The 27,614-nt window shown below is 42.4% G+C and overlaps 2 protein-coding genes across 3 annotated transcripts in view; one reads left to right on the top strand and one right to left on the bottom strand.

The window, feature by feature from the left end:
- Positions 1–13,087, bottom strand: part of Wdr26 (WD repeat domain 26) — a 46,650-nt gene extending 33,563 nt beyond the window's left edge. The window contains exons 1-5 of one of the 2 annotated variants that reach the window (XM_048439566.3): positions 12,382–13,087; positions 10,520–10,619; positions 10,316–10,420; positions 4,617–4,753; positions 1,010–1,107 (exon numbers count right to left, since the gene is read on the bottom strand). In XM_048439566.3, the coding sequence (XP_048295523.2) occupies positions 1,010–1,107; positions 4,617–4,753; positions 10,316–10,420; positions 10,520–10,619; positions 12,382–12,740 (799 nt within the window). In that variant the 5' untranslated portion in view covers positions 12,741–13,087. The remainder of the gene's footprint in view (positions 1–1,009; positions 1,108–4,616; positions 4,754–10,315; positions 10,421–10,519; positions 10,620–12,381) is intronic. The other variant, XM_048439569.3, reaches the window with a different exon arrangement.
- LOC146894817 (uncharacterized) lies at positions 12,739–14,469 on the top strand. Its single transcript, XM_087905998.1, has 3 exons — positions 12,739–12,764; positions 12,922–13,343; positions 14,011–14,469. Exons 1-3 carry the CDS (start codon positions 12,739–12,741, stop codon positions 14,028–14,030), a joined length of 468 nt encoding a protein of 155 aa, XP_087762124.1. The 3' UTR covers positions 14,031–14,469.
- The last annotated feature ends 13,145 nt before the right edge of the window (positions 14,470–27,614 follow it).

Here is a 27,614-nt window from a genome sequence, read left to right as displayed (position 1 = left end):
TAGAAAAGAGGTATTTTACATAAAGATATGGTAAAAAATGATCCCCTCAAAAAACTAGAAAGCGAGCTAACACAGCTGGGAGAAGCATAAAACAATTTACCTAAAGAACAGAAATTGTAAAATGCATAGGACTTGAAGCTGTGGTTCACTTTTTTTTCCTCTATCCTTAATACTTTTCATCCAAAGAAAAGAATTTAAGAACATCACTAAAGGGGCTGGAGAGATGGCTCAGTGGTCAAGAGCACTGGCTGCTCTTCCAGAGGTCGTGAGTTCAATTCCCAGCGACCACATGGTGGCTCACAACCATCTGTAATGAGATCTGGTGCTCTCTTCTGGCATGTGGGCATACGTGGAGGCAGAATGTTGTATATATAATAAATAAATAAATCTTTAAAAAAAATCAGTAAAGAATACAAGCATGCTAGGCATTGGTGGTGCACACCTTTAATCCCAGCACTTGAGAGGAATAGACAGGTGGATCTAAGGAAGTTCAAGGTCAGCCAGGCTCCAAAGCTACACAGAAACAAGATAAGACAAACAAAGCACTCAAACATAGGGGAGTTGATATGTAAAATGTAAAGAAAATGAAAAAAAGTTATTTTAAAAAGAGAAAACAAACACAAGGGGTTGGAGAGAGTGCTGGCTGCTCTCTGAGAGGACCCGGATTCAATTCCCAGCACCCACATGGCAGTTCATGACTGTCTGTAAATCTAGTTTCAGGGGATCTGACACCTTCACACCAATGCACATAAAATAAAGTTAAATAAACAGTAAAAAAAAAACTATAAAAAAAAAGATTACAAACCTAAGGAGAATGCGGAGTCCAGCACCTCCACATTGACTCCAGGTTCCATCTGGTGAATGTGAGACTCTTTGGTGTAAAGGGCTCTTTAATGGACCCCTTCCACAAAAACTTAGTGAAAGTGTGTCTAAGTACAAGCTTCCTATTTGATCTTTATTACCTTACCCACTTCCAATCTAAGAGGAAATAAACATCAAAAACTCTTACTCTGAAGCTTGTCCAGCAGTTTGGACCGAGAAGCTGTCCCCTTGCCTTCCCATTCAGCTTTTGCCCTTAGGTCTTCTGCATGGCTACACATTAGATACCTATAATAAAAAAAGCACCAAATCTCAAACCCTTTTGAAATATAATTTAAAAAGTAGCTGATTATATTTTCACAATCAAGTTCTTGTTCATGTCAATCAAGAAAAAACATTTTTACAGTGAATTCAATTAATACAAACTGGTACCTTCACAAATTATTAAAAGGCAATAGACTATTATCAAAATACGCAATGCAATTAAAAGAGTGCTCCCTTCTGCTATGCATAATATATGTAGCTTACTTTATGTCAGGTTATTCCAAATCTTCAGCACATGCTTCACTGAATGCCACAACTACCCCGTATGAAGCAAACACTATTATTCTAATTACATAAATGAAGAAATTGAGACGTAAAAAGCTTAGGAAATAGGGGAAGTTAAGCAGTGCAGGAACACAGACTGCATCTTGTTCTTCACAACTGAGCCAACTTCACAGATTCTCTGTGATGTAAGTACCAAAAATCACAAGTCAAAACAACATAGAGGCTGAGAAAGTATTTTAGTGGGTAAGAATGCTTGTTTGGCATGAGGACCTGAGTTCAAGTACCCAGCATCCACCAGGGAGGGCTGCCTATGCCTGGAATCCAGCATTATTCCTCACTATGTATAGATAGTGGTATAAATGCTCCATTTCCTCAGCTCTGGGGAATATATAATGACCTCCTATAGGGAGGATACCTCCAAACTGGCTTTTCTCAGGGAATAGAACTGTATAAAAGAAGTAAAGGCCATATTCAACTCGGAAGTTAAATCTGATGGGTAACTCTCCTGGGTGCTCTGCCAATATACCTTCCTTGTCACTTATATAAAGGACAATTAAAGCCGGGAGGTGGTGGCACACAACTTTAATCCCAGCACTCGGGAGGCAGAGACAGGCGATATCTGAGTTTGAGGCCAGCCTGTTTACAAAGTGAGTTCCAGGACAGGCTCCAAAGCTATGTGGAAAAACCCTGACTCGAAAAAACAAAATAAAACAAAACCACGTATTCACTCTGCTCCCTGCTACACAGGTAAGGCAGTGATACCTCTCAAATACCAGGGTCAACGCCCCTCCTTTCCTTAACTGAAAAAAGTATCAGAGTCTAAACAAACAGCAGAGTGCCTTGCCTTCTTGCTGTAAGTATGGATGTAGCATTTTGGCTAATGGAAACATGTTTTAGAAAGTGTAATTATACTTAACAAATCTCTGAAGAAACTGGATTATGAAAAATTTTGTCTCTTAAATAATTTTGGGGAACTAGTGAGTCAAGGCTCCACAAGCCTGCCTGCCAGCCTGAGTCTGATCCTTAGAGCCCACGGCTGGAAGAACAGACTCATGAGTTGTCCACTGACCTCCACATATGCATGTGCACAACACAAGAACAAGTGGCGGTGAACACCTTTAATCCCAACACGCGGGAGGCAGAGGCAGGTGGATCTCTATAAGTTTGAGGCCAGCCTGCTCTACAGGACCACCAGGACTATTATGTAGAGAAACCCTGGGGGGTGGGGGGTGAGGTGGATAATGAAAAAAAGGGAATACTGAGGGAGAATTAATGTCAGTAGCTAGGTGGGAAAATTGTTCACGTTTTAAATTTTGCAAAATTGACATGTGGTGGCACAGGCGCACAACCCAGACTGCTCTAGAAGCTGAACTACTCAGGAATATTTGTTTCCACTGTGAAAATATTAGGTGTGAGACTTCTGGGGACAGAGGACTCTGGGAAGAAAAAAGGAGCAGAAGTGAGGAGAGGCAGAACACACGAAATACAGGAGGAAAGGTAACAGTCACAAGCCATGAGGCAAAATTTAGATTAATATAAATGGGTTAATTTAAGTTATAAGAGTTAATTAGAAACAAGTCTAAGCTATAGGCTGAGCTTTCATAATTAATAAGTCTCTATGTCATTATTTGGGAGCTAGCAGGACAGAGAAAGACTTGTTACACTGAACCAGCCAATTAGGGAAATTGTCTAAAAATAAAAGGAGGGCTGGGGACATTTACCTCAGTGATAGATGCTTACATGCTTACCCATCACATAAAAATCCTGGGTGGTACACACCTTTAATTCCAGCACTATAGAGGTAGGCAGATCTCTGTGAGTTCAAGGGCAGCCTGGTATACAGAGCAAGTTACAAGACAGGCTCCAAAGCTAAACAGAAAAACCCTGCCTCACAAAACAAAAGCCCCAAAACTAACAAAGTCCTTGGTTTAATCCCAGTATAGCCACTAAAAAAAATAAAAAATAAAAATAAAAACAAAGAGGACCTATGGTTATTTCTGTGCCTTTACAGGAATATGGGTTTAGACAAATGTGCTTATGCCAAGTGACATGGTAAAACGGAAAAGATACAGCACGAGCAGGAAGTAATTTTTTCTTCTTTCAAGATCACTTCAAAGAAAAAACTATGAATTAAATCGTATGTTCTGGCCCTGTGTGGTGGCGTGTACTTTTAATCCCAACACTTGGGAAGCAGAGTCATGTGGACCTCCCCCCACCCCAACAGGGTTTCTCTGTGTAGCTCTGGCTATCCTAGAACTCACTCTGTACATCAGGCTGGCTTTGAACTCAGATTCAGCTGTCTCCATCTCTTGAATGTTGGGACTAAAGGCGTGCACCACCACTGCCCAGTTGCACATTCCTTATGAATCTTAGGTCATCTATGTAGGGAGTTCCAGGCTAGCCAGGTATATGTGATAAGACCATGTTTCTATATAAACAAACAGATAAATAAATGTAGCAGATAAAGGACATGCTAACAGTTAAGCAAATAGTTTTGTATGCAGCACACTTGTATGCTGTTCATTGCTTGCTGTGATCCAAAGCCATGAAGTTTTCTTTCTTTCTTTCTCTCTCTCTCTCTCTCTCTCTCTCTCTCTCCCCCTCCCTCCCTCCCTCCCTCCCTTCCTTCCTTCCTCCCTTTCTTTCATTTGTTTATTTATGGTTTTTCGGGACAGAGTTTCTCTGTGTAGCTTTGGAGTCTGTCCTAGAACTTGCTCTGTAGACTAGGCTGGCCTTGCCTTCACAGAGATCTCTACCTGCCTCTGCCTCCTTAGTGCTGGGATAAGGGTGTGCACCACTACCGCCTGACTGTTTTTATAATTTTGAGCAGATTTTGAAATAGTATCACATTGGCTATATGGATTTCTTCTCCTTTTCACCTATTAAGTATCTCAAATCGTTTTTTGTTTTGTTTTGTTTTTTAAATTTGTTTGTTTGTTTGTTTGAGATAGGGTTTCCTGGCTGAACTGGAACTCCGTCAGTGGACCAAACTCAGAAATACACCTGTCTCTGACTCTGAGTGCTGGGATTAAAAGTGTGCCACCACTGCCCAGCTCTCAAAACTTAATACAGATAGCTAAATAGCTTTGTGCATACATAAGTGAATTTATCCAGAAGAGTTTAGCAAAATCCAGGACTTTCTCAGTAAGAAAGTTAATTAATGAAATATAACTTTGATTATTAGTAAACTTCTATAAAAATAACAGACCCTTCATTAATCTGGAGTCTTAAAAACTCCACTTCCTTACCCACTAAGAACATGAATGCGTTCTGTATTGTATTTCAGTGGCGTCAGTTCACAGCGTAGAACTTGAAGTGCCTCCAGGACCTTGCCATCCTCCAGGTATTCCAGGTACTTCTGCTGCAGCAGCAAAAACTTCATCCTCTGACATGACAGAAAGCAGCAGTCAGGGGAAAAAGGTTGATGGAAGGTTCAGAAAATGTTTGTGCCTAAACAGAACAGTAGAAACCATTCTACTATGCCTTTTGAAAATAATTTTATAAAGCTTCAAGATGACTCAAAATAATTTGTTTTACGAGTCATAGTAGATTAAATGAATGTTCAAGTCTACATATTAATAAAACTCTTTGAAAAATCTCCAGTTAGGATCATTAGTGACCAAGACATTATCAACTTAAGAAAAAACCAAAAAACAAAAACCCAAATTCTGCTCCTAATTTCCTTAGAATTTTATGTGTCAACATTTAAAACTATACCAAGTATTCCTTATTTGTTCTCAAAATTTCTGACTATCTTAACAGGGCAGTAAGAGCGTGCAGCAAGTTTTGAAAACACTGGTGAAAACAGTTCCAGTTAGTGGAAGTTATTTTGAAGCTATGATGTAGCAGGGGTATAGCTCGGTTGTATAGGACTTGTATAGTATGTAGAGGTCTGGATTTGATTCTAGCATCACAAAAACAACAATTAAAAAAGAATCAACAACAAAAACCCCAAACAAAACAAATCAAAAAGAGAATGTGGAAGAGAAACTAAGGTGACTGGAAGGCAGAACTACAGTCACTAGGCAGAAGTTGAAAGTACCCAAATTTGGCTTATCTGAAATAAAACTGGCTTTCTAGCAGATGCATACTGCAGGCTGGTCTGCAAGCATCTGCAGACCCTGTGACTAAACTGGGAGAACACAAGCTCATTCTCTCTGCAGTTATGAAGAGACACCCACATGAGAAGGTTGGATTTAAGGGTCTTTAGAAGATTCAGCATCTACTATGTCTGTATATTTGTAATAATCTGCTCATTGATGTGTTTAGCAACAAAGCACAGATAAATATTATTTATTACTTGCCCACAAGGATAAAGCACTTTTCAGTTATGAGACACTCTCCCATTTATTCCTACAGAAATGTTTGGTTTTAATATTTTTAATGTTACATTGCCATCTTACTCTAAACTTGAAAATGAAGATCATAACCCTAGCAGTTTTTCCACTAGGCAAGCAGTTTATCTATGAACTATTCTATCTATAATGTCTTCTAAACTTGAAGCGTAACTGAGGACCACTGATTGGAGGACCCGCTCATATTTGTTACTCGTGCGTCAGCAATCATAATGACAAAAATGTCTATCACATTTAGAAGCTCCACTGAATGTAGATCTAATGTCCATTTAAAAAAAAAGTAAATTATCCTGTAGCAACAGAATTAAGAGTGTGATGAATTGCTTTGATTTTATATTAAATAATATCTATAACGGGGTTGGAGAGATTGGATGTCCTTCCAGAGGACCCAGGTTCTGATCCCAACACCCACGTGAAGTTCACAACTGTCTATGACTCTAGCTCCAGGAGATCAGACACCCTCACATAGACACACATGTAGACAGAATACCAATGCACATAAGAGAAACATAAGTAAAAACTAAAACTTTTTTAAAAAGTAGTATAAGATATAAACTATTGGCTTATTCTTACTGTGACTCAATACAACAGTTTACTTAAACCCTCTTATATAGAGCAGGACAACTATTTAAATGTATCTGCTGTGAGACCTGTTACTCCTGTTTGATAATCTAATCTTAAAGCTTTAGGTAAGACAAAAACAAAACCCAACAACAAACTTTAGAAACTGAGACATATTCCTGTAACTAGGAAAACTGCACTTACCAATTTTACACATAAGGCTAGGCTAGCTGGTTTCAGAAGCAGACTAGTCAGCAAGATATTTGAAAAGTACACTGTATAGGTCCACTTAAGATTATTTTTATAAGCCAAGTAAAAACACTTTCATGTGACAAAAGTCCCAAAATTAAATTTAAAAGTCTTAAAATGGGGGGAATTGGGCTCTATATGTGAAGTTATTAGGCTATTGTCTTCACCTTCTGAAAAAACCATTTAATTTTACAAAACGAAGCTTCTATGCTATCAACTCTGTTGGGTTCATTAATTTATCGTATTTCTAAGTCAAACTTAAACGATGTCACATTCAACTAGTCGGTATGGATTTCATTTCCTCACTAAAGTTTCTCAGTAATTGGGAATTTGAAAACATTTTTTCCTTTTAATTCCAGGCAAGTCTTGTTCATTTACTATTAATCACAAGGCCCCATACCCTCTCCCTCCCTCAACCCAGTGTGTACAGGGACATTGCTAACCTCTCCCTCCCTCGATCCAATGGACAGAGTGGCAGCGCCCAATGCTATTTCTCCCTTACTTTCTCACCAAGACCCTGGCAGAACATATTAGTGTGTTCTATGGGCAAAGATGGGGCAGGAGAAAAAAAAAAGAAGGCAGACTAAACCTTTGAGCAAAGACAATACAAACTCATATTCCTGTATATACAGAGAATGCTATAAAAGCAATACAAGAACATTTTTTATGAGTCATTTCATCTATCTAAGACAATGAACACCCTCAATGGGTACTAAAGCTTGGCTGGAACACTGCGACTGATACGCTGCTAGACAGTCACAGCTGGAGAGCTTGAGGAAAAGGGTTACCCATCTGAACCTCAGCTCAAGTAGCTGACACACGGTGACAATAAAAGCATATTTTACCTTCCCAAATTTAAAGCTCAAAATTAATATAATCTCAAGAAAATAAAGATCTTTTAATGCATAAACAATGTTGATCCCTGAGAAAGTTAAAAATCAGGCAATACTGAGTCTTGCTTAGACAGGGGTCTTCTTTCCTCTCTTTTATAAAGATGGAAACTTCCGAAAGAAGCCAGAGGGCGAGAAGCAGGACGAGGAAATAACGCCCTCCTGGGTGGAAGTTAGACCTCTACCAGACTATTTCAATGACTTCAGTCCCAGCAATGTTTTCTTTTCTTTCTTTTAGAATCTAATAAAAACCTGAAGCTGAAATCTCTTCTTGGACCCTTCCCCACACCTTACCCAGTATCTGAACCACTGCTCTTTTCCCACATTGTCAGAATGAATTTCAACACTGAAGAAAAACTTTGAAATAATAGTATCCATGGAGCCTAGTTACTGAAGGCAATCTCCTAATTTTGCGATGGCTTTAATACTAAAATAATGTTATAAGCAAATTTTGCTATTAAGTCCTGATTCCAAGGAAAGGAGAAATTATATTTACAGTAAGGATCTCAGAACTCTTATTTGACTTTACGAGTTAATTTTTGTCAAGTCCATATTTGTCCTTTTTGATAAAATTATTTCTATTACATTAAAAAACAAAAGAATGAGACTTTGTAAACATATTGCAATTTTCTGTTGTTGGTCTCAAATGCCTACCTAGATTCTCAGACATGGCATTATCAACTCAAACTGAAAAATGTTGATTCATGACTTTAGCATCCAAAAACCCCACAACATGTGCTATTCTGAGTATCATTTGACTAGAAACCATTTTAAAGTGTAGGGGGAAAGTGAGGGACGTCAACTAGATCAATAAGTGTTCAAACTGTCTTCAGGGCAGGGATGCAGCTGAGTGGCAGGGCACCAGCTAACCCAGCCAGGCTCTGGCCTTAGTCCCCACTACTGGGAACAGCAATCGTGTGCACTCTGAGACTGTGCTGTCATCAAGGGTCTGAGTAGATAATTAAGTAATTATGTTAAAAACCCACAAGGTTGGTGTCTAAGATACTACAATTTCAACTTATATGATGATCTTCTAGCAATAAAATCAGGAAGAAATAAATGATATTAGAAAGGTAAAGAATGGCTTCAAAAAATGTTGAACTGTATCTCTTAAAGCAATTGATTCATCAATGCTTACGGGAGACAAAAGTGGGACCCTTGCTTTGTATAAATACCTAAACAGTTTGATGGTGTGAGGCTCAGCCAGAGATTTAATCTTCATCTTTTATTAGATCCTAGAATGTTCTACAGACTGAACAGGCTGTAAAAAGAAAGGATTCCTCCTTATTATCTATAACTACCTTTTTCCAAAATACTTGTTGCTTCTATTGAAGTTTCTAATGAATAATCTAAATCCAAGTCTCAAATTACTACAAATAAAATTTTAAAGGAAGTGAATCATTAAAATTTTACTATTAGAGTACAGATACAATTTGGATAAACTTAAAAAAATGAAAGCATACTGTAAAAAAAAAATCACATCAAAATACTCCACAAATAAAATTTCTTTATAGTCACCAATAAACTTCAATTCTTATTTTGGCCATTTTATTTTCTTTGTTTTTGCTCATTCAGACTGAGCCAAAAATTTGTGAAAAACTGCTCAATTAAAATATACTCAGGTTTTAAGCCCCAGACATACCAATTGAGAATACTCTATTTCCTGGAAAAATTGAATTCCTTCAAATATGGATGCTAACTTTAGTTCATTTTTATTTTTAAATTATCCTATGGAATTGTTTATTTCTTAGTTAAATCATTTGACTTTATACTCATTTAAATTTTTTAATACTTTGGGTATTGATTGAAAGACCAGAACCATGAATTTACTATACCTTTATTGTACTTCTTTAGACATTTAATTTTCCTGAAGTCCACTTTCTAAGATTATATTATTGTACAGAATTATATGGAGAATTTGAAACTATTTTGTAATAAGATTTTTTAAAAAAGATTTAAAAAAAAAACCACAGCTCTATTCAGTTTATAGACAAAGGTAAAAAAAAGTTAATGTTTGACCCAATTTAAAAAAAAAAAAAAAAAGAACCAAAATACTAATGGTCACTAATAGTTAACAAACTACTACACCTCTATCCCACTTCCTATTCTCCTTCTCTCCCCTCCCCTAGCAGACAGGAAACCGCTTTTGACAATAAATGAATCAGCTAGAAGTTTATAAGCCAGCAGCTGATTTTTCATGCTTTCCAATCACTAGTGCTTAAAAAACAAACAAAAATGTATCCCTTCCTAAAGAATTAAAACCCATCAGCATGAGAAACCAAACCAAACCAAACAAATAAAGGCTAATGAAGGTTAACAGGGTAAACTACTAAGCTGATTTTGACAAGGAAATAAGGGCGGCCAGCAGGGCCCAATAGTCAAACTTGCACCTAAACTCCTCAAAGTGGCACATATTATGCAGACTCTGGCACTTATCAATTCATATAACTTGAAAAAAAGAAAATGGGGAGCACAACAACAGTAATAATTTGGCTTAACTATGTAATTTCAATGTTCAAAAAAATAATGTACCAGCTTCTTCAGGCTGTATGGTATACACATACCCAAACATTTTCTCTTCAAGCATATTCAGTATTTTGAATGATATAAAAGTATAATTTATCCTTGATCCTAACAATATAAGGCTCCTATTAACAGCACTAAAAGCAGGAAGATGTTTAAGTTTTTAGAGCTTAAATTACAGTTTCAAATGACACATTTACTAAGTATGACATAAAACATTTAAAGTTCATAGCTTACAACCATAAACAACTCATCCTTATTTATAAATTATATAAAATTTACTTTCAAGCCTCTTAAGATCAGATGCCTATAGTTATCAATAACCTAAAATAAGCATAAATGTGAAACTAAGAACAAAAGTGTATTTACCACAATTATTCCCAACAAGGTTTGAGAGATTTCAAGTGCGCCTCTTACCACAATCGCATGAGGAGAATGCACTAAAGGCTTTAGTTCATTCAGGTCATTTTCTGCCTGCAAAAATTGGCATAAAGAAAAACAAAACTGTCACAACATTTCCACCAAATACATAATTTTAGCAGCAGTCACACAGCTCTATGTGCCCTACGTTACCTTATCCCAGTCTCCTTCCATGACATGATTTCGGAATTTGGTAGCAGAAGGATGTTCTAAACGACATCCTGACTCTTGCATGAGGAGATCAACAGTCTGGCTGCAGGAGAGATACAGTGTAAAAAAGACCTGACCAACTTTAGGGATTCATGCTTCCTAATACACTAGTATCTACAACTTCATGAAGAAGGAAAAAAAGCTTTGAAACACTTGGTTAAGTAAACGATTTCAAATGCCACCTACATTTAAAGTTGAAAACCTTTCTTGAAACCATAATGAAGTTCTTCCTACTTCTGCCATCTAATGCTTCAGAAGTTTAAAGGAGTATACAATTTCTAAAAATGTTCTCTAACCAACTGGTCAAATAAAAAGTAGGATCCAGAAACTATCTATGGCACAGCATTTCGAAAGATAAAATGCAAGGTGACAGATGGCCTGTGTTAGGTAGAGCTTTCCTTCCAGATATTTTGCTTGTATGGAAATTCTGCTAGGTCAATCTTTAAAATTAAAACAAATCTAGCATCAGAAACCATTTCCTTTCTCTCCACACTAAAAATAGCCAATTTACTATGGTGTAGATTCCAAACAGTCACGGGTTATTTCCGCCTGCTGCTGTCAGCTTGCAGCTTCCCTCAGTAATATGTTCTGTTAGCATTCACGAGATTTATTTTCACGCTTACCCTTTTCCTTTAGGGAATAAAGTGAAATCTTTCTAGATTTTTCTTTGGGAGCTTACTCATCAAATGAGGTTTCATTTACCAGATACTTTGGCATCTAAGAACCTTCATTCAGCAGCCATGTATTTGTGTTCATGGCTTTACTTATGTGGTTTTTTTTAGTGCTCCTCATTTTTCAGCTCAACAGTGCAATCAATGCTCAGCATGAGAATTAAAATACTTCTGTCCCTCTGAGTAAGAGCAGTTCTCCCCATTTTCCAAGAAGTACATGCATGTGCACACATCCACACACACACACCCAACAGCAACAATCCCGGCACTTCAGCCTAAGAGTTTATTTTAAATTTCCCTTTGGGGCTAGGAAACTGCTGTGTGTTTACTCCCATCAGCTCCTTCTGGCTCTGGCACCTTCATTCAGCTCCAGGACACTCCCACCAACCCTACTTCAACTCCCTTAGTTTTTCTTTTGTGTGTGTACAAAACAGTGAGTTTTGGTTAAACCCCCTGCCTATCTTCACCCAAAGTTAAATGCCACCCAAACTGTGTTTGAAAACAAATGATTCACCAGACCAGACATCACTTTTTCAGAGGCAATCTTCTTGGTTTGGAAGTGGGATTTCACTAGTGCTAGGCCTTCAGTACACACAGCCTCGGCATGACTTTTAACTCGTATCTTTCTTCATTATTCCCATCAGATTTACTCTGACAGTCTATTTCCAAATTACCCCAGCCCCTTAGTTCCCATAAACACTTGTAGGCGACTGTCCTTCCTGATTGGTAGTTTGCCTGGGCTGTTGTCGGTCAGGGGTGGGGGTGGGGAGGTGTCCCACAAAGATGCCTCTGAGACACACTTGAAAAACAAATCCTCCAAGGTTCATTATTTCCACCGCTCTGATCCACCCCTCCCCCAGCATAAACACCCTCGGTGTCCGCCTCCTCGGACCGACGACCTAGCTCTGGAGGTGCGAGGGGAGGGGTCGCTCTGGGCTTCCACCACCCCTCCCTAGCCCCGACGGTCCGGCTGGTCTCACGACACTAAGCCGATTCGTTTCCCTCGACCTCCCTTCCGTTCCTCCCGGGGCTGTCTGTCCGCGGCCTCCTGCGCACTGGGCCCCGGGGCCCCCCACAACCCTCCCGGCGGCTCGGCCCGGCCTGGCCCTCACTGGTTGTCGGACGGACACTTACTTGAGCCCTAAGCCATTGAGGTGCTGTCCTATGAGCCTAATGACATCCTCATCGGACTGCGAGAGCCGCTTCTTCTTCTTGAGGCTGCTGCCCAGCTCGGGGGTGGCCAGGGCGGCGGCGGTGGCGGAGGCCGCGGCGGCCCCGCCGGGAACCCCGTTATTGACACTCAGGCTGTTGCTATTGTTGCCAGCGGCGGAGGGGGCGGCAGGCAGGAGCCCGTTGGCGTGGGCCAGGTCCCCCGCGGACGTCGCCGAGGGGGACGACTCCCCGTTCTGCGCCGACAGGCAGGCGAGCTCCGGGGTCTGGCCCTGGCCCCCGCCGCCCCCGCCGCCGCCTCCTCCCGCCCCGTTGGCCTGCATGCTGCCGCCACTGACCAGGCTGTGGCCGCTGCTCCGCTGAGGGGCGGCGGGGGCGGCCGGAGGCAGTCCCACCACCACCACCACGGAGGAGGAGGCGGCGGCCGGCGAGGGCGAGGGCGGGGGGGGGAGGCCTGCTCGGCCGGCCGAGGCCCCGGGCTCTCCTGCTCCCTCCGCCGCCGAGGCTCGGGGCTTCTTCCGCGGGGGCGGGGAGGCTCCGCCGGCGTCCGAGTCGGAGGAGGAGGAAGCGGAGGCCAGAGTTTCCTCGCCGAGAGAGGCCGTGGTGGGAGGCCGGCGGGGCGCGGCGGGGGTCGGTGGGGCGGGAGGAGGGGGAGAAGGAGGACCGGGCCCTTCCCCCCCCCTCCGGAGGCGCTCGCGGCGCGGCCCGGGGACTCGCGGGCACTGGGGGGCGCGGGCCCGAAGCTGGAACCCCGGCGGCAGCGGCGAAGGCGGCGGCGGCGGAGGCAGCAGCCGCCTCGGTGCTCGGTCCGTGCCGCTCCGCTCCCTGGTGTGTTGATTCTTCCCCCAGCTGCTGCCTAATGGAGTCCGGGCGCTGGCGTCACAGGAAATGCCTATACTGCCCTCCTCGCTCACTTCCGGCAGCAGGTATGGAACCTATAGGGGGCTGTCACCCAGCACGTGTGTGTCCGGCAGCCGGGGTAAGGCCGTGGGGGTGAAGGTGAGGGCCGCCGGGGGTCCGGCCCCGGGTGGGATGTGACCCAGCACGACCTGGCCCAGTTGTGCGAGGGCCGCCCTGCTACCCGGGCCTGGCGTGCGAGCTCGGCCCGCAATGAGTTCGCAGCCAACCTCCGAGGCCCTGCGGGGTGGGAGGTAGAGTTCGTGTCCCCGCCGCGCACCCGGAGTGACCCCGAGAGGAGCGACCAGCTGGCCTGCAGGGGACCGCAGACGCACTGGCACGGGCCAGGGTGTGGCCGGCCGGCGGCCTGCTTTTGCAACTGCAACTTCAAGCACAAGGGTGTGCTAGGCCCTTGTCCCCTGGCTTCAGGCTCTGCACCCAGGATTAACAACTGCCTCGTTTTAGGGCGGAAACACTTGAACTTCCCTCAGCCAAGCACTACACACACTTGTACCCGTGTCACCAAAGGACAGGGGAGGTGACGAGCCGAGGAGACTGTGCTCCACCCCGAGAAGGCGAAGTCGTCTGTCACTGCCTGTCTGGTGGGGCAAGAAGTTACAAAGACTGAGGGTGTGTAGAGGAATGGAGGCACTTTACTGGGGAGTTTTACTGTTTTTGTTCTGTTTTTCTTTTAAGCGTTCGCCCAGATGCCTTAGTCCTGGTTCCTGCGCCTTCTCAGACAGGGAGGATTCAGGCATTGATGCAGATCCTGGCTTGACATTTTCAAGTGGCCTGTGTTTCACTGTTCCAGTGCTGTATGCGGCTTTCTTGGTTGGAGAAATACAGCAACAGAGAACTGAGCTGAATGGTCCGCAGGACCCCCTCCCTCATCAGTTACATGTATATGGGTGGTGGCATGTAGACCTGCTACGTACAAATGTTTTCTCTGAAGTTTAGCAAATCCTCGGTGACTTCCCTTTGGGAGGAAAAACAAAACAAAACAAAACAAAAAAAAAAAAAAAAACCCAGCCTCGAGCAATACATCCTATGTTCCTAAAATTTACAGTACTCACAGCTCGGTAATTTTGAGGCCTTTGGAGGCAGCCCTTTTCAAGTTAGAAGTGCAATAAAAATTATCCTATGATTTGTCAAGAATCCTGAGCTCTATTCATCCTGAGACAGGGAAGAGAGACAGGAAGCTACCAGGGCCGAGTCTTCCAGTGTTTCTCATGCTTTAAATATGCTTTCAGGTGTCAGCCGTAATTGCAAGGTGACTCATACCGCGTTTGTCTTCACCTGAGACAGACCTTCGTTCTAGCTGAGGTTCAGAGGGCACAGACGGTAGGTATATCCAGCAGAGCCAGAATTTCTAGGTAGTTGATGCCTTCACAGAGTCTTGTACAGTACCTTCAGAAATCTCATTATCATACAGGTTGTTTTTGTTTAGGCAAAATTTGCGTTGTGCAAAATGGTTTATAGTAATCTAGTAGTAATCATGAAGATGGACCAGGTCTGCAGCCTAGTTTAATTAAAATCTATAGGTTTTATAACGAGAAGAACCATTTAACACCAGACTAGGCTCACACTCAGTAACAAAAGGAACAGGATGAAAGGAACAATGAATAGGATCTCATTGCCACCGACATTCAATATGTATATCTTGGCTTTTGTTCCTTTTGGGGAACCAAAACTTCTAAGAATGTTTGAATTTCTGAAGTTCATATATATGTACACATTTTTATTTATAGTAAAATAGAGGTTGGAAGCGTGTTGTCTAAACTCTGGGCCTTTTCAGAGAAAGATTTTAGCACCACTTACCCATGAATAATTTTGAAATACTACTCTGCACATTCACAAACCTTGAATAACATCATGTTACCCACAGGGTTTAAAGATCTATGCTTTCCATAGATAGATCCGGTCTTATCTCAGTCTTTCTTTTTGGCTAACTCTCTTCTTAAAAGCTTCTTATTTTTATTTTATTTTTAGTTACCTCATAAATTATGTGCTACATATTGTACACTGTGCATATTATTTATAGAAAGGTTTTATCTCTTGCCATCTCTGTGAACCCTTCTTCACTGTCACTGAATGTGCTGGCCTTGTTTCTTCTGAAGACCTCCCGTCTTCTCTGGCAGTCTGATTGTATGGAGCTTCTCTGTCAAGACTCAGCTCCTTTTGAGCCTCCTTTGTGGAGCAGTTCCTCCTGACTTCCAGCCTTTACTGTGAGTATGACCTATTGGTTCTCCCCAATACTAAAGACTGCATATAGTCTCATTCATTGACACTCCTTGAGGTCACTAAGGGGACCTTTTTGAGACCTCTTGTCTCCTGGCTTTCTCTTTCTATTCTCCTACAAAAGACTAAGCTGTGTCTAGGATTAAGTCCAAATTATCCCTCAGGAAAAAGTTACATGTTTGTTTAGGTGCTTGATTAACTTCTGCACTTTTGTATGGGACTCTATATAATGGTAAGTACCAAATGAAAGGTAGCTTCTTGTCCTGTTTGTTTGGTAGTGATAGGGAAGCAAGGACTTCGTTTGTGTAAGCTGTGTTCTGTCTCTGAGCTTTGCTCCTGCCCCTGGAAAGCAAAAGCTTTGGGGTGTGTCGCCCTGTAAGGGATGCTACAGAATCTGCTACACAGTAGGTTACTGAATTAATTCACACTAAGGCCATTCCAAGTCTTGAGGTTGTCGAGGGGCTGTGTGTATTTGAGACTTCCAGCAAATACATGAATACTTCCAGGTAGGAATATGTGTGTACTCATCTTACTGCAGTGCTTTTCAAACCATTTGTGAAATCAATGTGCTGAGCCAAGTAAAGTAGAAAATTATACAAGCATAAATATACAAGTAAATCACCTGAGGTGAGGTGGTTATTTTGTGAACCTTTTGTTTCAGTGATGGATGCGTGTAAAATAAATGCATTTATTTTCCCAGAAAGGTTTGAGGGTTGGAGAGATGGCTCAGCAGAACACTTTGTGCTCTTGCTGAAGACCCAAGTTTGATTCCAAACGCCCGAAGCATCTGTAACCCTAGTTCCAGGGGACCCAACAGGCATGCCCATGATGCACATACATTCATTCAGACAAAACATTCATACACATTTAAAGGGAAAATAAATAAATAAACCTAAATTTTTTTTTATCTGAAGAGTTTGAAAAACAGTCGATGGGTGGTGGTGTACGCCTTTAATCCCAGCACTTAGTAGCACAGAGTAGAATCTCTGTGAGTTTAATATCAGCTTGATCTGCATAGTGAGTTCTAGAACAGCCAGGATCCTGTTTGAAAAAAACCAAAAGTATGAAAGAAAATGACAACAAACCCGTCTGTATCAGTCCTGATTGGCCAGAAAGCAACTCAGGAGACAGAAATGACAAATAACTGCTGTATTCCAAGGCAGCATTTCTCATTCTTAAAACTAAAACAATATAAAAGCTTTGAAAGCTGAGATGTTTTGAATATGTAGGTATTTATAATAAGACACAAAAGTAAATTTTCACAGATGTTGGTAAAACTGGTAATAATTATATTTCTTTCAAGATTTAAGTTTTGGAGTTGGAAGTAGAGTAACTTCTGTTTGGCGTACAGAAGCCGGGTCTAGCATAGAACTCCTGTCCCTGCCTCCCCTTCCTGAGTGCAGGAATCCCAGGCACGCAGCAGCACACACCTGTACAATGGCAAGGCCGACTGGTCAGACTGGGGTGGGCGGGGAGAGTCAGGGGTGAATGTGGGAGCATCCTGGAGCCCGAGGACTTGGTCAGTTCCTGACTGCAGAAGCCCTTTGTCTTCACTGCCCTTCACACACGTCATTGTTTTACATTTATCTTTATTTCATGTGTATAAGTGTTTTTGCCTGCATATATATCTGTAACATGAGGGCCGGCTTGTTGGGGTTTCTGTCCCTCCTGGTACCCCAACAGCCGGCAAGCAACAAAGAAAATCACACACAGGACTCCATAAGGTTATAAACTGATTGGCCCATTTGGTCAGGCTACTTATTAGTTCTTATGACTTATCTTAACCCATTATTCTGATCTATGTTAGCCACACGGGCTCAGTACCTTTCTCAGTGTGACAGCTTACATGTTGCCTCTTCGGTGGTCTGCACAGGAATGGCAGAGGAACTTCTCTGCTTCCCAGAATTCTCCTGTTCTCATTGCATCACCTCTACTTCCTGTCTGGTTTTCCCACCTATACTGCCTGCCTGACCAATCAGTGTTTTATTAAAATATGATTGACAGAATACAGACAATTCTCCCGCATCATATATCTGTGTGAGGGTGTCAGATCTCCTGGAACTGGAGTTAGAGATAGTTAGGAGCTGCTGTGTGGGTGCTGGGAACTGACCCTGGGTCCTCTGGAAGAGGACTCTTAACCAGTTGGCTCTTAACCACTGGGCCAACTCCTCAGCCCACAGTGTCATTTTTTTAAAGTAACTAATAATCCCTATCAGTTTGTGTGATGGAGTTGGTGGATGGGTGAATGAGATTGGAAAAGGCAAACACACAAAAAAAAGTTAAAATGTTTCAAGATAAATTTAAACCTTCCATCATTTAAGGATTCGAGGGCACTAAGTACAAAGATATCAGATAACTTTATTATTGAGCTAAGGACTTGAGCCCCTTTCCTACCCAGTTCTGCCATTCAGCCATGGTCGTGTGCAGCCACATGCAGGCAGTCTGTCTGTCACACTTCATGTCAGCCTTTGTGAGAGGAGGAGGGTCCAGTCACTAAGCTGGTTCGTCCCCTGTCCATGTGCGGCTCTCCAGCCCTTGCTTATGTCCCTCCTCTCTGCAAACCTCCGTCCATGCAGTGAGCAGTTAGTAAGCAGGGGCTGAGGACACCAGGTGTGTCCACCTGATTGGGAACTCACAAGTGAGCATGCATCCACCTTTGTCCCCGAGAGAAGTAGCCTTTTCCTCAGTAGTTGTCTCCAGCTGTTGAGAGCCATTTGCTATAAACAGTAATGTCTAGGGAAGTTTTCTGAAGGATATGAACTACACTAACAAAGTAATTATTCCCTACCACACAGCTCTGAGGGATGGCTTGGAGTAGTTTTATAATTGTTACTACATCCTTGTAGGTTTATGTGGGTTCGAGGCCATCCTGGTCTACAGAGCAAGTTCCAGGACAGCCAGGGCTACACAGAGAAACTCTGTTTCGAAAAAACAAACAAAATCCAAAACCCAACAACTAGTTTTTTTTAAAGAATACTCAAAAACAATCAGAATATGAGAAGTTAATCCTAATAAAAACATGATAGATTGATAGATAAAGCAGTGTTGTGTATTCTGTATTTGTTTTTAAGAACCTCCTCTCCATAACCCGACTCTCCTATATCCTCAGGCTGCTGCCTCCCACATACACATTGTCATAGACACACACCATCACATGTGGCTAAATTTATCTTGGGGATAAAGAGCAGAAGGACATTTCTATTTATTAACTTTGAAAAGTAGATAAATAATTAATTGCCCTGGGAGTCCCTGCGTAGATTCTTAGACAACAGGTCCTTTGGGCAACTTTCCTTATTCGTAGCTCAGATGTATCTTTATCTTCCTGGCATTATCATACCTCATAAATAATTATGGGACAATTATAACAAATTCTGGTCATTAAAAATATGTATACACAGTTTGTATAGAGATACTAAACTAGTAGATATTTAAAATTGAAAATTTTGAAGTAAGTAGTTGTTTATAAAGTTTTTAAAAGTTGGATGGCGCAGTGGTGGCTCACATCTTAGTCCCTGCACTTGGGAGGCAGAGGCAGGAGGATCTCTGTGAGTCAGAGACTAGTTTGGTAGGCTACCTAATGAGACCTGTCTCAAAAAAAAAAAACCTTTGAAAACATTGAAAGGATATCTAGACTTTCTGGTTCATTATTTTTATTTTAAAATAATGTAAGGGTCTGGAGGGTTGGCTCAGGGGTTTAGAGCACTTGTTCTTACAAAGGAATTTGGTTCCTTTCCCAGCACCCATGTGGTGGTTCACAGATACCTGTAACTGCAGTTCCTGGGTGTCTGACTCCCTTTCCTGAACTCTGAGGGTACCAGGCATACATATGTGGAGCAAAGCATTCACACATATGAGATTAAATTTTAAAAATGTAAGATGGTTGCTGGCGCTGTAAGTCAGTGGTCCAGCATGTATAAGGCCTTGAGTTCAATCCCAGCACCAAATGAAATATTAGAACCATGCTCTTCAATATTAAGTGTGCTCTTTAATAATATTAAACATATAGGCAAATGTGAAATGGAATAGCCTAAATTAAAAGAGATAGTTTGTTGAATGAGAGGTCATCAAGCCATTTCTGTGACACTGGTCTAGTCCTTGCATTTGGGAGCTCGAGGCCGAGAGGGCGAGAGGCACAGAGTCATCCTCGGCTGTAGAATGAGAATCCCCTGCATGAGACATAGTTCTGAGTGCTTTGCATGGGTTTCCTATCTTAATCTTTCTGGGTCTTTTTTTTTTTTTTTTTTTAATGAGGGAGAGAGGCCATAATGCCAGTGAATGACAACAGACCATAGCTGGGCCCTTCTTGGGGCTAGGTTAGACTAGGGCTTACAGATCCTATTTAACAATGATGGGAGTTGCTTCTTCTGAACACAGACTTTCTATATGCATTTCTGAAAGGTGAGAATGCCTAGTTTCCTGATACTCCTTTGAGCCCTTATAATGTCTGCTTCTAATGTTAGGTTATTGTCAAATACTATGGCATAGGAATAAATGTGTTGGTAAGGTTTAGCCAGAATTGGAACAACACCATTCTTGTTTCCTGGTGTCTGCAGGCTCTGCTCTTTTTTAGCAGCGTGTTTTGTTTATTTGTGTGTGATGGGGCCATTGTACTTGGTGGAGGTTAACGACAACTTTGGAGCCAGCTCTCTCCTACCATGTGGGTTCTGGGGATCAAACTCAGGTCCTCAGGCTTGGCAGCAAGTGCCGTTATCCCCTGAGCCATCGTGCCAGTCCCTGCTTTCATTTTAGCCTTTGTTTCCTGTGATGGAAGATGTCTACAACAAAGCTTCCATAGTAATTAAATAAGGTTAAACACCAACACTATTGGCCAGGCATTGTTCTAAGCAGCTTACATATATTCTATTTTGCTTTTCCCATCAGCCTTATGAAATAAAATTGGCCCCATTTTACAGGTGAAAACTGAAGCCCAGAAGATTTGAGGCCACACAGCTTGTGTATGGCAGAGTAGGGTACTCAACCCCACAATATGCTACTTTTCAGAGCTAGCTGCTGGTAGAATAGGAAAAAAGGAAAGGAAGGAGTAAGCCCTATAAATTTTTGTGCCTGGCTGTTTTTGTGTATTTGAAGCCTTCGATGCCCATACCATTTTGCCAGACTGCTTAAATAAATAAGGTGACCACTGAGCGACAGTACAAGGATTTTTTTCCTTCAAACACTGCCACGGGGCGCCTGAGGTGCCTTTTTGGAAATGCAGCTCACTTCTCCAAGGAATCCTGGTTGGAATGCAGCTGTTCTGCCTGGCAGAGACTATACAAGAAGCCAGGTGTAACCCGTTGACTCAACCAACTCAGGACACCAGAAAGTGACAAATGAAAGCAGGAAGAAATTCCTCTTCCCTGTAAGTAGGAAAGCTCTTACAGCTGAAGTCTTCCTGAGAAACACTAAATCAGGAGGCCCCTATCAAGTCTGTTTTGTGTTTGCATCTGTCTCTAGACCTCGTGTTTCAACGTAGGATTCTGGAGTTGCAAACAAGTCAGACTAGATTCATTGAGGAACTCATACTTGTTTTCTCTTCCTTCCTTCCTTCCTTCCTTCCTTCCTTCCTTCCTTCCTTCCTTCCTTCCTTCCTTCCTTCCTTCGTCCCTCTCTCCCTCCCTCCCTCCCTCCCTCCCTCCCTCCCTCCTTCCCTCCCTCCAAGGGGTTTGTCTCTGTAGCCCTAGAACTCAGCTCTGTAGACCAGGCTGGCCTTGAATTCAGAGATCCACATACCTCTGCCTCCAGAGTGGAGTGCTGGAATTAAAGGTGTGCCCCTCCAACCCCCCCACCCCCCTGCTCATACTTGTTCTGTTAGCACCTTGGCCAGGTCGGCTTGCGGAGGAGGTTCACTTGTCTGAGATGAAGCTACTTAGTCTAAGTTTGGTGTGTAGTCGCAATGTGTAGGCTAGGTCAGTTCCGGAAGCTGTGGGTGCTCAGAGCTCTTAGAATGGTGCATACCCCAAAGAAGGTAACTGTCTTAGTTTGGTTTTTTATTACTATGGTAAAGACCATGACCAAAAACAACTCAAGGAAGAGAGAACTTAGTTCATCTTACAGCCCTCAGCCCATTATTAAGGGAAGGCTGAGCAGGAACTCAAGGCAGGAATCGGAGCAAAGGGCATAGGAACACTGTTTACTGACTTGCTCCCCCTGACTTGCTCAGTTTGCTTTCTTATATATCTTAGGGCTGTTTGCCCAGGGGTAGCACTGCCCACAGAAGGCTGGGCCCTTCCACATCAATCATCAAACAAGAAAACACACTGAGTAAGCTTGCCTACAGTTCAGCCCGATGGGGACATTTTCTCAGTTGAGGTTGTTCTTGTGACTGTCTAGCTGTGTCAGGTTATCAGAAACAAACAAATCGTCAAATCGTAAGCAGCACAGGGTCGGTGGTCTTTCTGTTACAACTGGATTCGCCCTCTAAGAGTAGTCACTGTGCCACTGCTGTGCAGATCCATGTGCAGCTTGGTTTATGCTTTCTATTTCAGACATTCTGAAAATGGGTGAGAGTGAAGATGCATTTAAAAATATTTAGTTTATGTGTATGAGCGTTTGCGTGAAAGTATGTGTGTGTACTCTGTGTGTGTGTAGTACCCATAAAAACAATGTATAATCCCATAGAACTGAAGTTATAGGCAATTGTGAACTGCCTTGTGGGTGCTGGGAACCAAATCCTGGTTCTCTACAAGATCAACTAGTACTCTTAACTGTGAATGATCTCTCAAGTCCCCAAAATGCTCTTTCTTTTCTTTCTTTCTTTTCTTTGTTTTGTTTTGCTTTGTTTTGCTTTTCAAGACAGGGTTTCTTTGCGTAGCCCTGGAGCTCACTCTGTAGACCAAGCTAGCCTCGCACTCATAGATCTGCCTGCCTCTGCCTCCAGAGTGCAGAAAATAAAGGTGTTATTTATTTTTTATTATTATTTATTAAAACCTGAATTGGGTTTTGTTATTGTTATTGTTTTGTTTTTGTTTTCCCTTTTGAGACAGGCTAACACTACATAGCCCTGGCTGGTCTGCAACTTGCTATGTAGACCGGGCTGTCCTCAAACCGCAGAATCAGAGCTGCCTCTGCTTCTGCTTCCCCAGTGCTGGGTTAGAGTCTTGCACACGCCAGGGAAGGATCCACCACCGAGATCTATCCCTCAGCATGCTTTACTTTTCATTTTGAGACAGGGTCTCTCCAGTGTGCACATACTGACCCTGAATTTACTCTGTGACCCAGTCAAGCCTTGAACTTAAGATCCTTCTGCTTCAGCCTCCTGAGTAGCCTGATTTTGTAGAATGCTGGAAGCTGTAGGTTCAATTCCCAGTACTGTCAAAAGCAAAAAAAGAAACCATTGCCGTAGCACCATTATGACACATAAACAGTTAATAGCCCCTTGATTATCATCAAATGTGCAGTTAGTGTTCAGAATTCCCCCAACGGCCATAATTCTTTTAAACAGTTGGCTTGTATGAAACAAGATCCAAACAAGGCCCACACATCACATTTCTTTGAAGTAGTAAGTCTCTGTCTTTTTTAGTAATGATTTTAATTAAAGTACCATATATAGAGAGGAGTATATAAATCCTTAAGTGTACAACTTGGCTTTTTTTCTTCAAGTGAATATGTATGCAGCCATCTCCCAGGCTGTGAAATAGAACAGTACCCAGATGCTGGTAGTAAATAGTTGTAATTTTAGTGTGCATTTCCCTTAGGACTGGTGTTGACTACGTACACATATGCATATATGCTTGCTTTGCTTTTAGCACATTCTCATTTTCTCTTGTGAAATCTTTTTTTTTTACTACCCATCCCTGCCTTTTTTTTTCTTTTCCTATTTTTATTTTTTATTTATTTTTTTGAAACTGAATTTCACTATTTATCCCTGGCTAGCTTAGAGCTCGATTTATAGTCTATGCCATGAATTCACAGAGACCCTTGGACCCCTGCCTCCCAAGTGCTGGGTTTAAAAGGGTGTCACCATAACCAGTCCTTACTCCTCCCCTTTAAAAACTGTTACCTTACTGATTTTTATTATTTTATGGAATTTTAAAAATGTTATTCTTATTTTGCACATATGAGTGCTTGTCTTCATGAGTGCACCACATACGTACTTGGTATCCACAAAGGGCAGAAGAGGTGTTGGATCGCCTAGAGCTGAAGTTATAGACAGCCGACATGTCAGTACTGGGACTGAGTGCATGTCATCTAGACGAGCAGTCATGCTCTGAACAGGAACCATCTCTCTAGCCCGAGTTGTGTAATTTTTTTTTTAAGCAAGGTCTTATGTAGCCCATGTTGGTCTTGAACTTCCAGTGTAGCTGAGGATAACTTTGAATTCCTGATCCTCCTGCCTCTACTTCTTGACTACTAGGAGTATAGTGCTGTAATTACAGATGTGAGCCACCACTTCTGGTTTTTTGTGGTGCTGGGATGGAACCCAGAACTTACTGCATGCTAGATGAGACTGAACTACACCCCCAGCCCTGAATTGTGGAATTCTTTGTATATTCTGGTTTTGAATCCTTTTGTAGATTTCTTCTCCTATAGTGTGATTTGCTTTCACTTTTAATGGTGTCTTGATGGAACACCCCCCCCCCCCCCAGCCGCCTTTGGTTTTTTGAGATGGGGCTTTTTGTGTATTCCTAGCTGTCCTAGAACTCACTCTGTAGACCAGGCTGGCCTGGAACTCAGAGATCTGGCTGCCTCTGCCTCCTGAGTGCTGGGATTAAAGGCGCGCACCACCACTGCCCAACCGGTTTGTGCTTTTTATGTTCTACTTTAGAAGCCATCCTGTCCTCAAGGACGTGGATACTCTACTACATTGTCCTCTAGGTTCAGCATTTGTCCTTCTGTTTCTGCAGCCTTTGTGGACTAATTTTTTGACAGGTGTAAGATAGGAAACTCATTCTATTGCTTTTCTACATGGGTGCCCAGCTGAACATACCATAGTTTTTTAAAGGAAAAAAAAAGCCCTCTTTCCCCCATACCTTTCAAGTGCAGACGTTATGATAAACAAAAGGACAGCATGCACTGAGCAGGTTTCTAAATGAGCTTCACAGGTGTGCTGTGTATAGCTGTGGTCACTGACAAAGTACCCTCCTGACTCACACCTGGTAGTGAGGGAGTCTCTTTTCCTTTAAGATCATCTTGGCTATTTTTAGCATTTGTGTTTTATATAAAATATAAAATCATCTTGTTAATCATCACAAAAACATGCTTAGATTTTATTGTGGTTGCAATAAACCTGTAGATCAATTTGGGGTAAACAAGTTTCTTTGTAATGTTGAATCTTTATTTCAGAACATGGAAAGCCACCCTGGTGGTGGTGTACACCCTTAAACCCAGCACTAGAGAGGCAGAGGCAGACACATCTGAGTTCGAGGCCAGCCTGATCTACAGAGTAAGTTCTAGGACAGCCAGGGCTACACAGAAAACCCTGTCTCAACCTCCTTCCTCCAAAAAAGAAGATGGAATATTTCTCTGCTTTTATAGCTCTCCTTCCCCTTTTGTTTTTCTTTTTCATTTCTCTTCTTTATTGTTTTTTGACTGAGTATTACTGTAAGGTTATGCTCCCAGGGCTGGGATTTCAGGGGTGTGTTCCATGGACATCTATTTTTCTTTTATTTATTGTTTTATAGGGAAGGGGCATATACATGCTAAGGTGTGCATGTGGAGGTCAGAGGACAGCTTGTATGAATTGATTCTCCTCTTCCACCTTTCTGAGGGTTCCGAGGCAAACATATTCATCTCTCGAGCCATCTTAGTGGTCCTAACTCTGCTCCTCCCCTCTTTTTCTTAATGATGCTTTATGGTTTTCTTTCTCTTCTTTTTTTCCTTTGGTTTTACAAGACAAGGTTTCTCTGTCTTAGCTGTCCTAGAACTAGCTCTTGTAGACCAGGCTGACCTCGAACTCACAGAGATTGCCTGCCTCTGCCTCCTGAGTGCTGAGATTAAAGGTGTGCTCCACCACTGCCCCGCACTTTATGGTTTTTTATATAGGAATTTCACATCTTTTATTGGTGTTTTTTCTAGGTGCTAGTTAAATATATCACATTTGAATTTTCAGTTTCTTTTCTCTGTCTTAGTGCTAGGCTATGGACAGGTACATACTTCATCATCAAGGATAATTTAAAAGCCTGTATCAGTACTGTTCTTCAGTCTTGAATTCATTGTGTCTCAACAATTTATAATTGTCTTCCACTGCCAAACTTCAGTACAGATGGTGCTGGTTCTTCTCAAAGCTCCAGCATTCAGTTCATCCTTTGAGGAGATTGAGAAGAGGGACTCTGGAGTCTGCTAAGGATGAAGGAGTTACCGATGGGCCAAGTGCATCCTGAGGGAGCTGGAGCCAAGCTGACCCCACTTGACCCCTTAGCAAAGCTCTAGGAAACGGAGGACTGCATGGTGCCTGTCACTCTTGCTTGTCTTCTAGCCTAGGTGTGAGTGGACTTCTGTCTTTCTTAGGTCTTCTGGAAGTGGGTGTCATGAGCAGGATTAGGGGGTACAGCAGGTGAAAGGTCAGCTGTTGATAAGTTCAGAACACACGGTGTAAGCTGTGGTGTTTTCTTATCCCCCTGGCTTCATATTACAGAAGGAAGTGCATTGGCTCTTACTTCATGATGAGCTCCTAGAGCTCTGGTACTTTGTGACAGGGCCAGCCAGAGGCGTCCCAGGGCCATCAGGCACCACGGCAGTAGCACAGTAGCTTATATTTATTGGGTGCTTGCTATGTGCCAGGTGCTTTATTAGCTACTTTATAAATATTAGTAATTTTAGTCATCACAGTTACCTGCATAAGGTAGGTCAGCTAGCACTGTTCATACACACACACACACACACACACACACACACACATATATGGATGTGTCTGTGTGAGTGTATGTCACATGTGTTGGGGTGCCCAGAAGAGGCTGTTGGGTTTTCTGAGGCTGAAGTTATAGGCCTCTGTGAGCTTCAAGCATTGGTCCTGGAACCTGCGCTCAGATCTTCTGCGAAGGCAGCAAGAGCTCTTACCACTGAATCATCTGTTTATCTCCACTCCTCCTCCTCTTCCTCTTCCTTTTTTAAACAAGGGCAGAAGCTGCATCTTAGAAAGGCTAATGACCTGTCCCCTCCAATCACATAACTCATAAATGGCAACATCAGTATTCAAACCCAAGGTGGCAGGTCCCAGCGTCCATGGTGTTCAAGTTAGATGACCTTGCAGTGGCAGCTGCAGATGAAGCCAGAGGAGGACTTAGGAGAATTTGAGGATCCCTGCAGGGTGTCTGCCCAGACAGCCTACTGCACTTGCTCTGAACTTGGTTACCACCAGTGAGGTATCCCATGAGGATTGCCAGGAATATCTCCCAGTGGGTTGAGGCTGTAAGAAGGCAAAGAGTGACTTTAGCCACCAAGGTCAAGAGAAATGAAACATAATGGAGGTAATCCTAACTTAATCCTTAGATCAAATTGACAGGTGGGAGAAGTAGTCATTGATTTATCAATTCTATCACCTTAAAATTTCCTTGAAGTAACTGGAAGCCTGACTTCTGGTCCTTTGTTTCTCCAAGGCTACAAGCACATCTATATTTAGACCAATAGTCACACTTCTGTGGTGATGGACCAGTGTGTTCCTCCAGAAGTGGCTGTGAGCTGAAACCACATGTGTGTCCTTAGCAGAGAAGTCGTCAGCATTGTAAGTCTGGCATATCCACGCCAGAGGGACTGCGGTACAAACTTACTCTGTAAACAGATAAGCAGCTTCGTGAGGCCAGCAGAGCACAGATCTGTCACAAACAGGACAGACTCCGAGCTTCAGAGCCTTTTATGTTGAAGAAAACATCAAAATTTCTCCCAGTGGCACCAGCAGACCCTGGAGTCTCTTTAGCCCCATTCTCCCACTCCCATGTCTCAGGTGTCGCTGAGCTCTCTTCCTTTGCCCCCTCAGCTTTGAAATCCGACTCTTTTGTCATCATTGCCATTAAGAGATTGCATTCTTTGCCATTTTTTACTCATCTGAATTAGACAACAGCCTCCTAAATGCTTTGTGTTTTTTTTCCTAATTAGTTGGCCTTTACTACTACCGAGGTCATCACAAT

Source organism: Myodes glareolus, chromosome 5 (assembly GCF_982192425.1).
Source record: "Myodes glareolus chromosome 5, mMyoGla1.1, whole genome shotgun sequence".
Classification (NCBI taxonomy): domain Eukaryota; kingdom Metazoa; phylum Chordata; class Mammalia; order Rodentia; family Cricetidae; genus Myodes; species Myodes glareolus.
This window is presented reverse-complemented; position numbering and strand designations above follow the sequence as displayed.

Bases quoted from the DNA above. Each gene is read 5' to 3' on its own strand.
- LOC146894817 (XM_087905998.1), top strand. From the start codon at position 12,739: ATGCTGCCGCCACTGACCAGGCTGTG. The intron at 12,765-12,921 runs GCCGCTGCTCCG...TCCGCCGCCGAG, and splicing joins CCGCCACTGACCAGGCTGTG to GCTCGGGGCTTCTTCCGCGG. The intron at 13,344-14,010 runs GTATGGAACCTA...TTTTCTTTTAAG, and splicing joins TCGCTCACTTCCGGCAGCAG to CGTTCGCCCAGATGCCTTAG.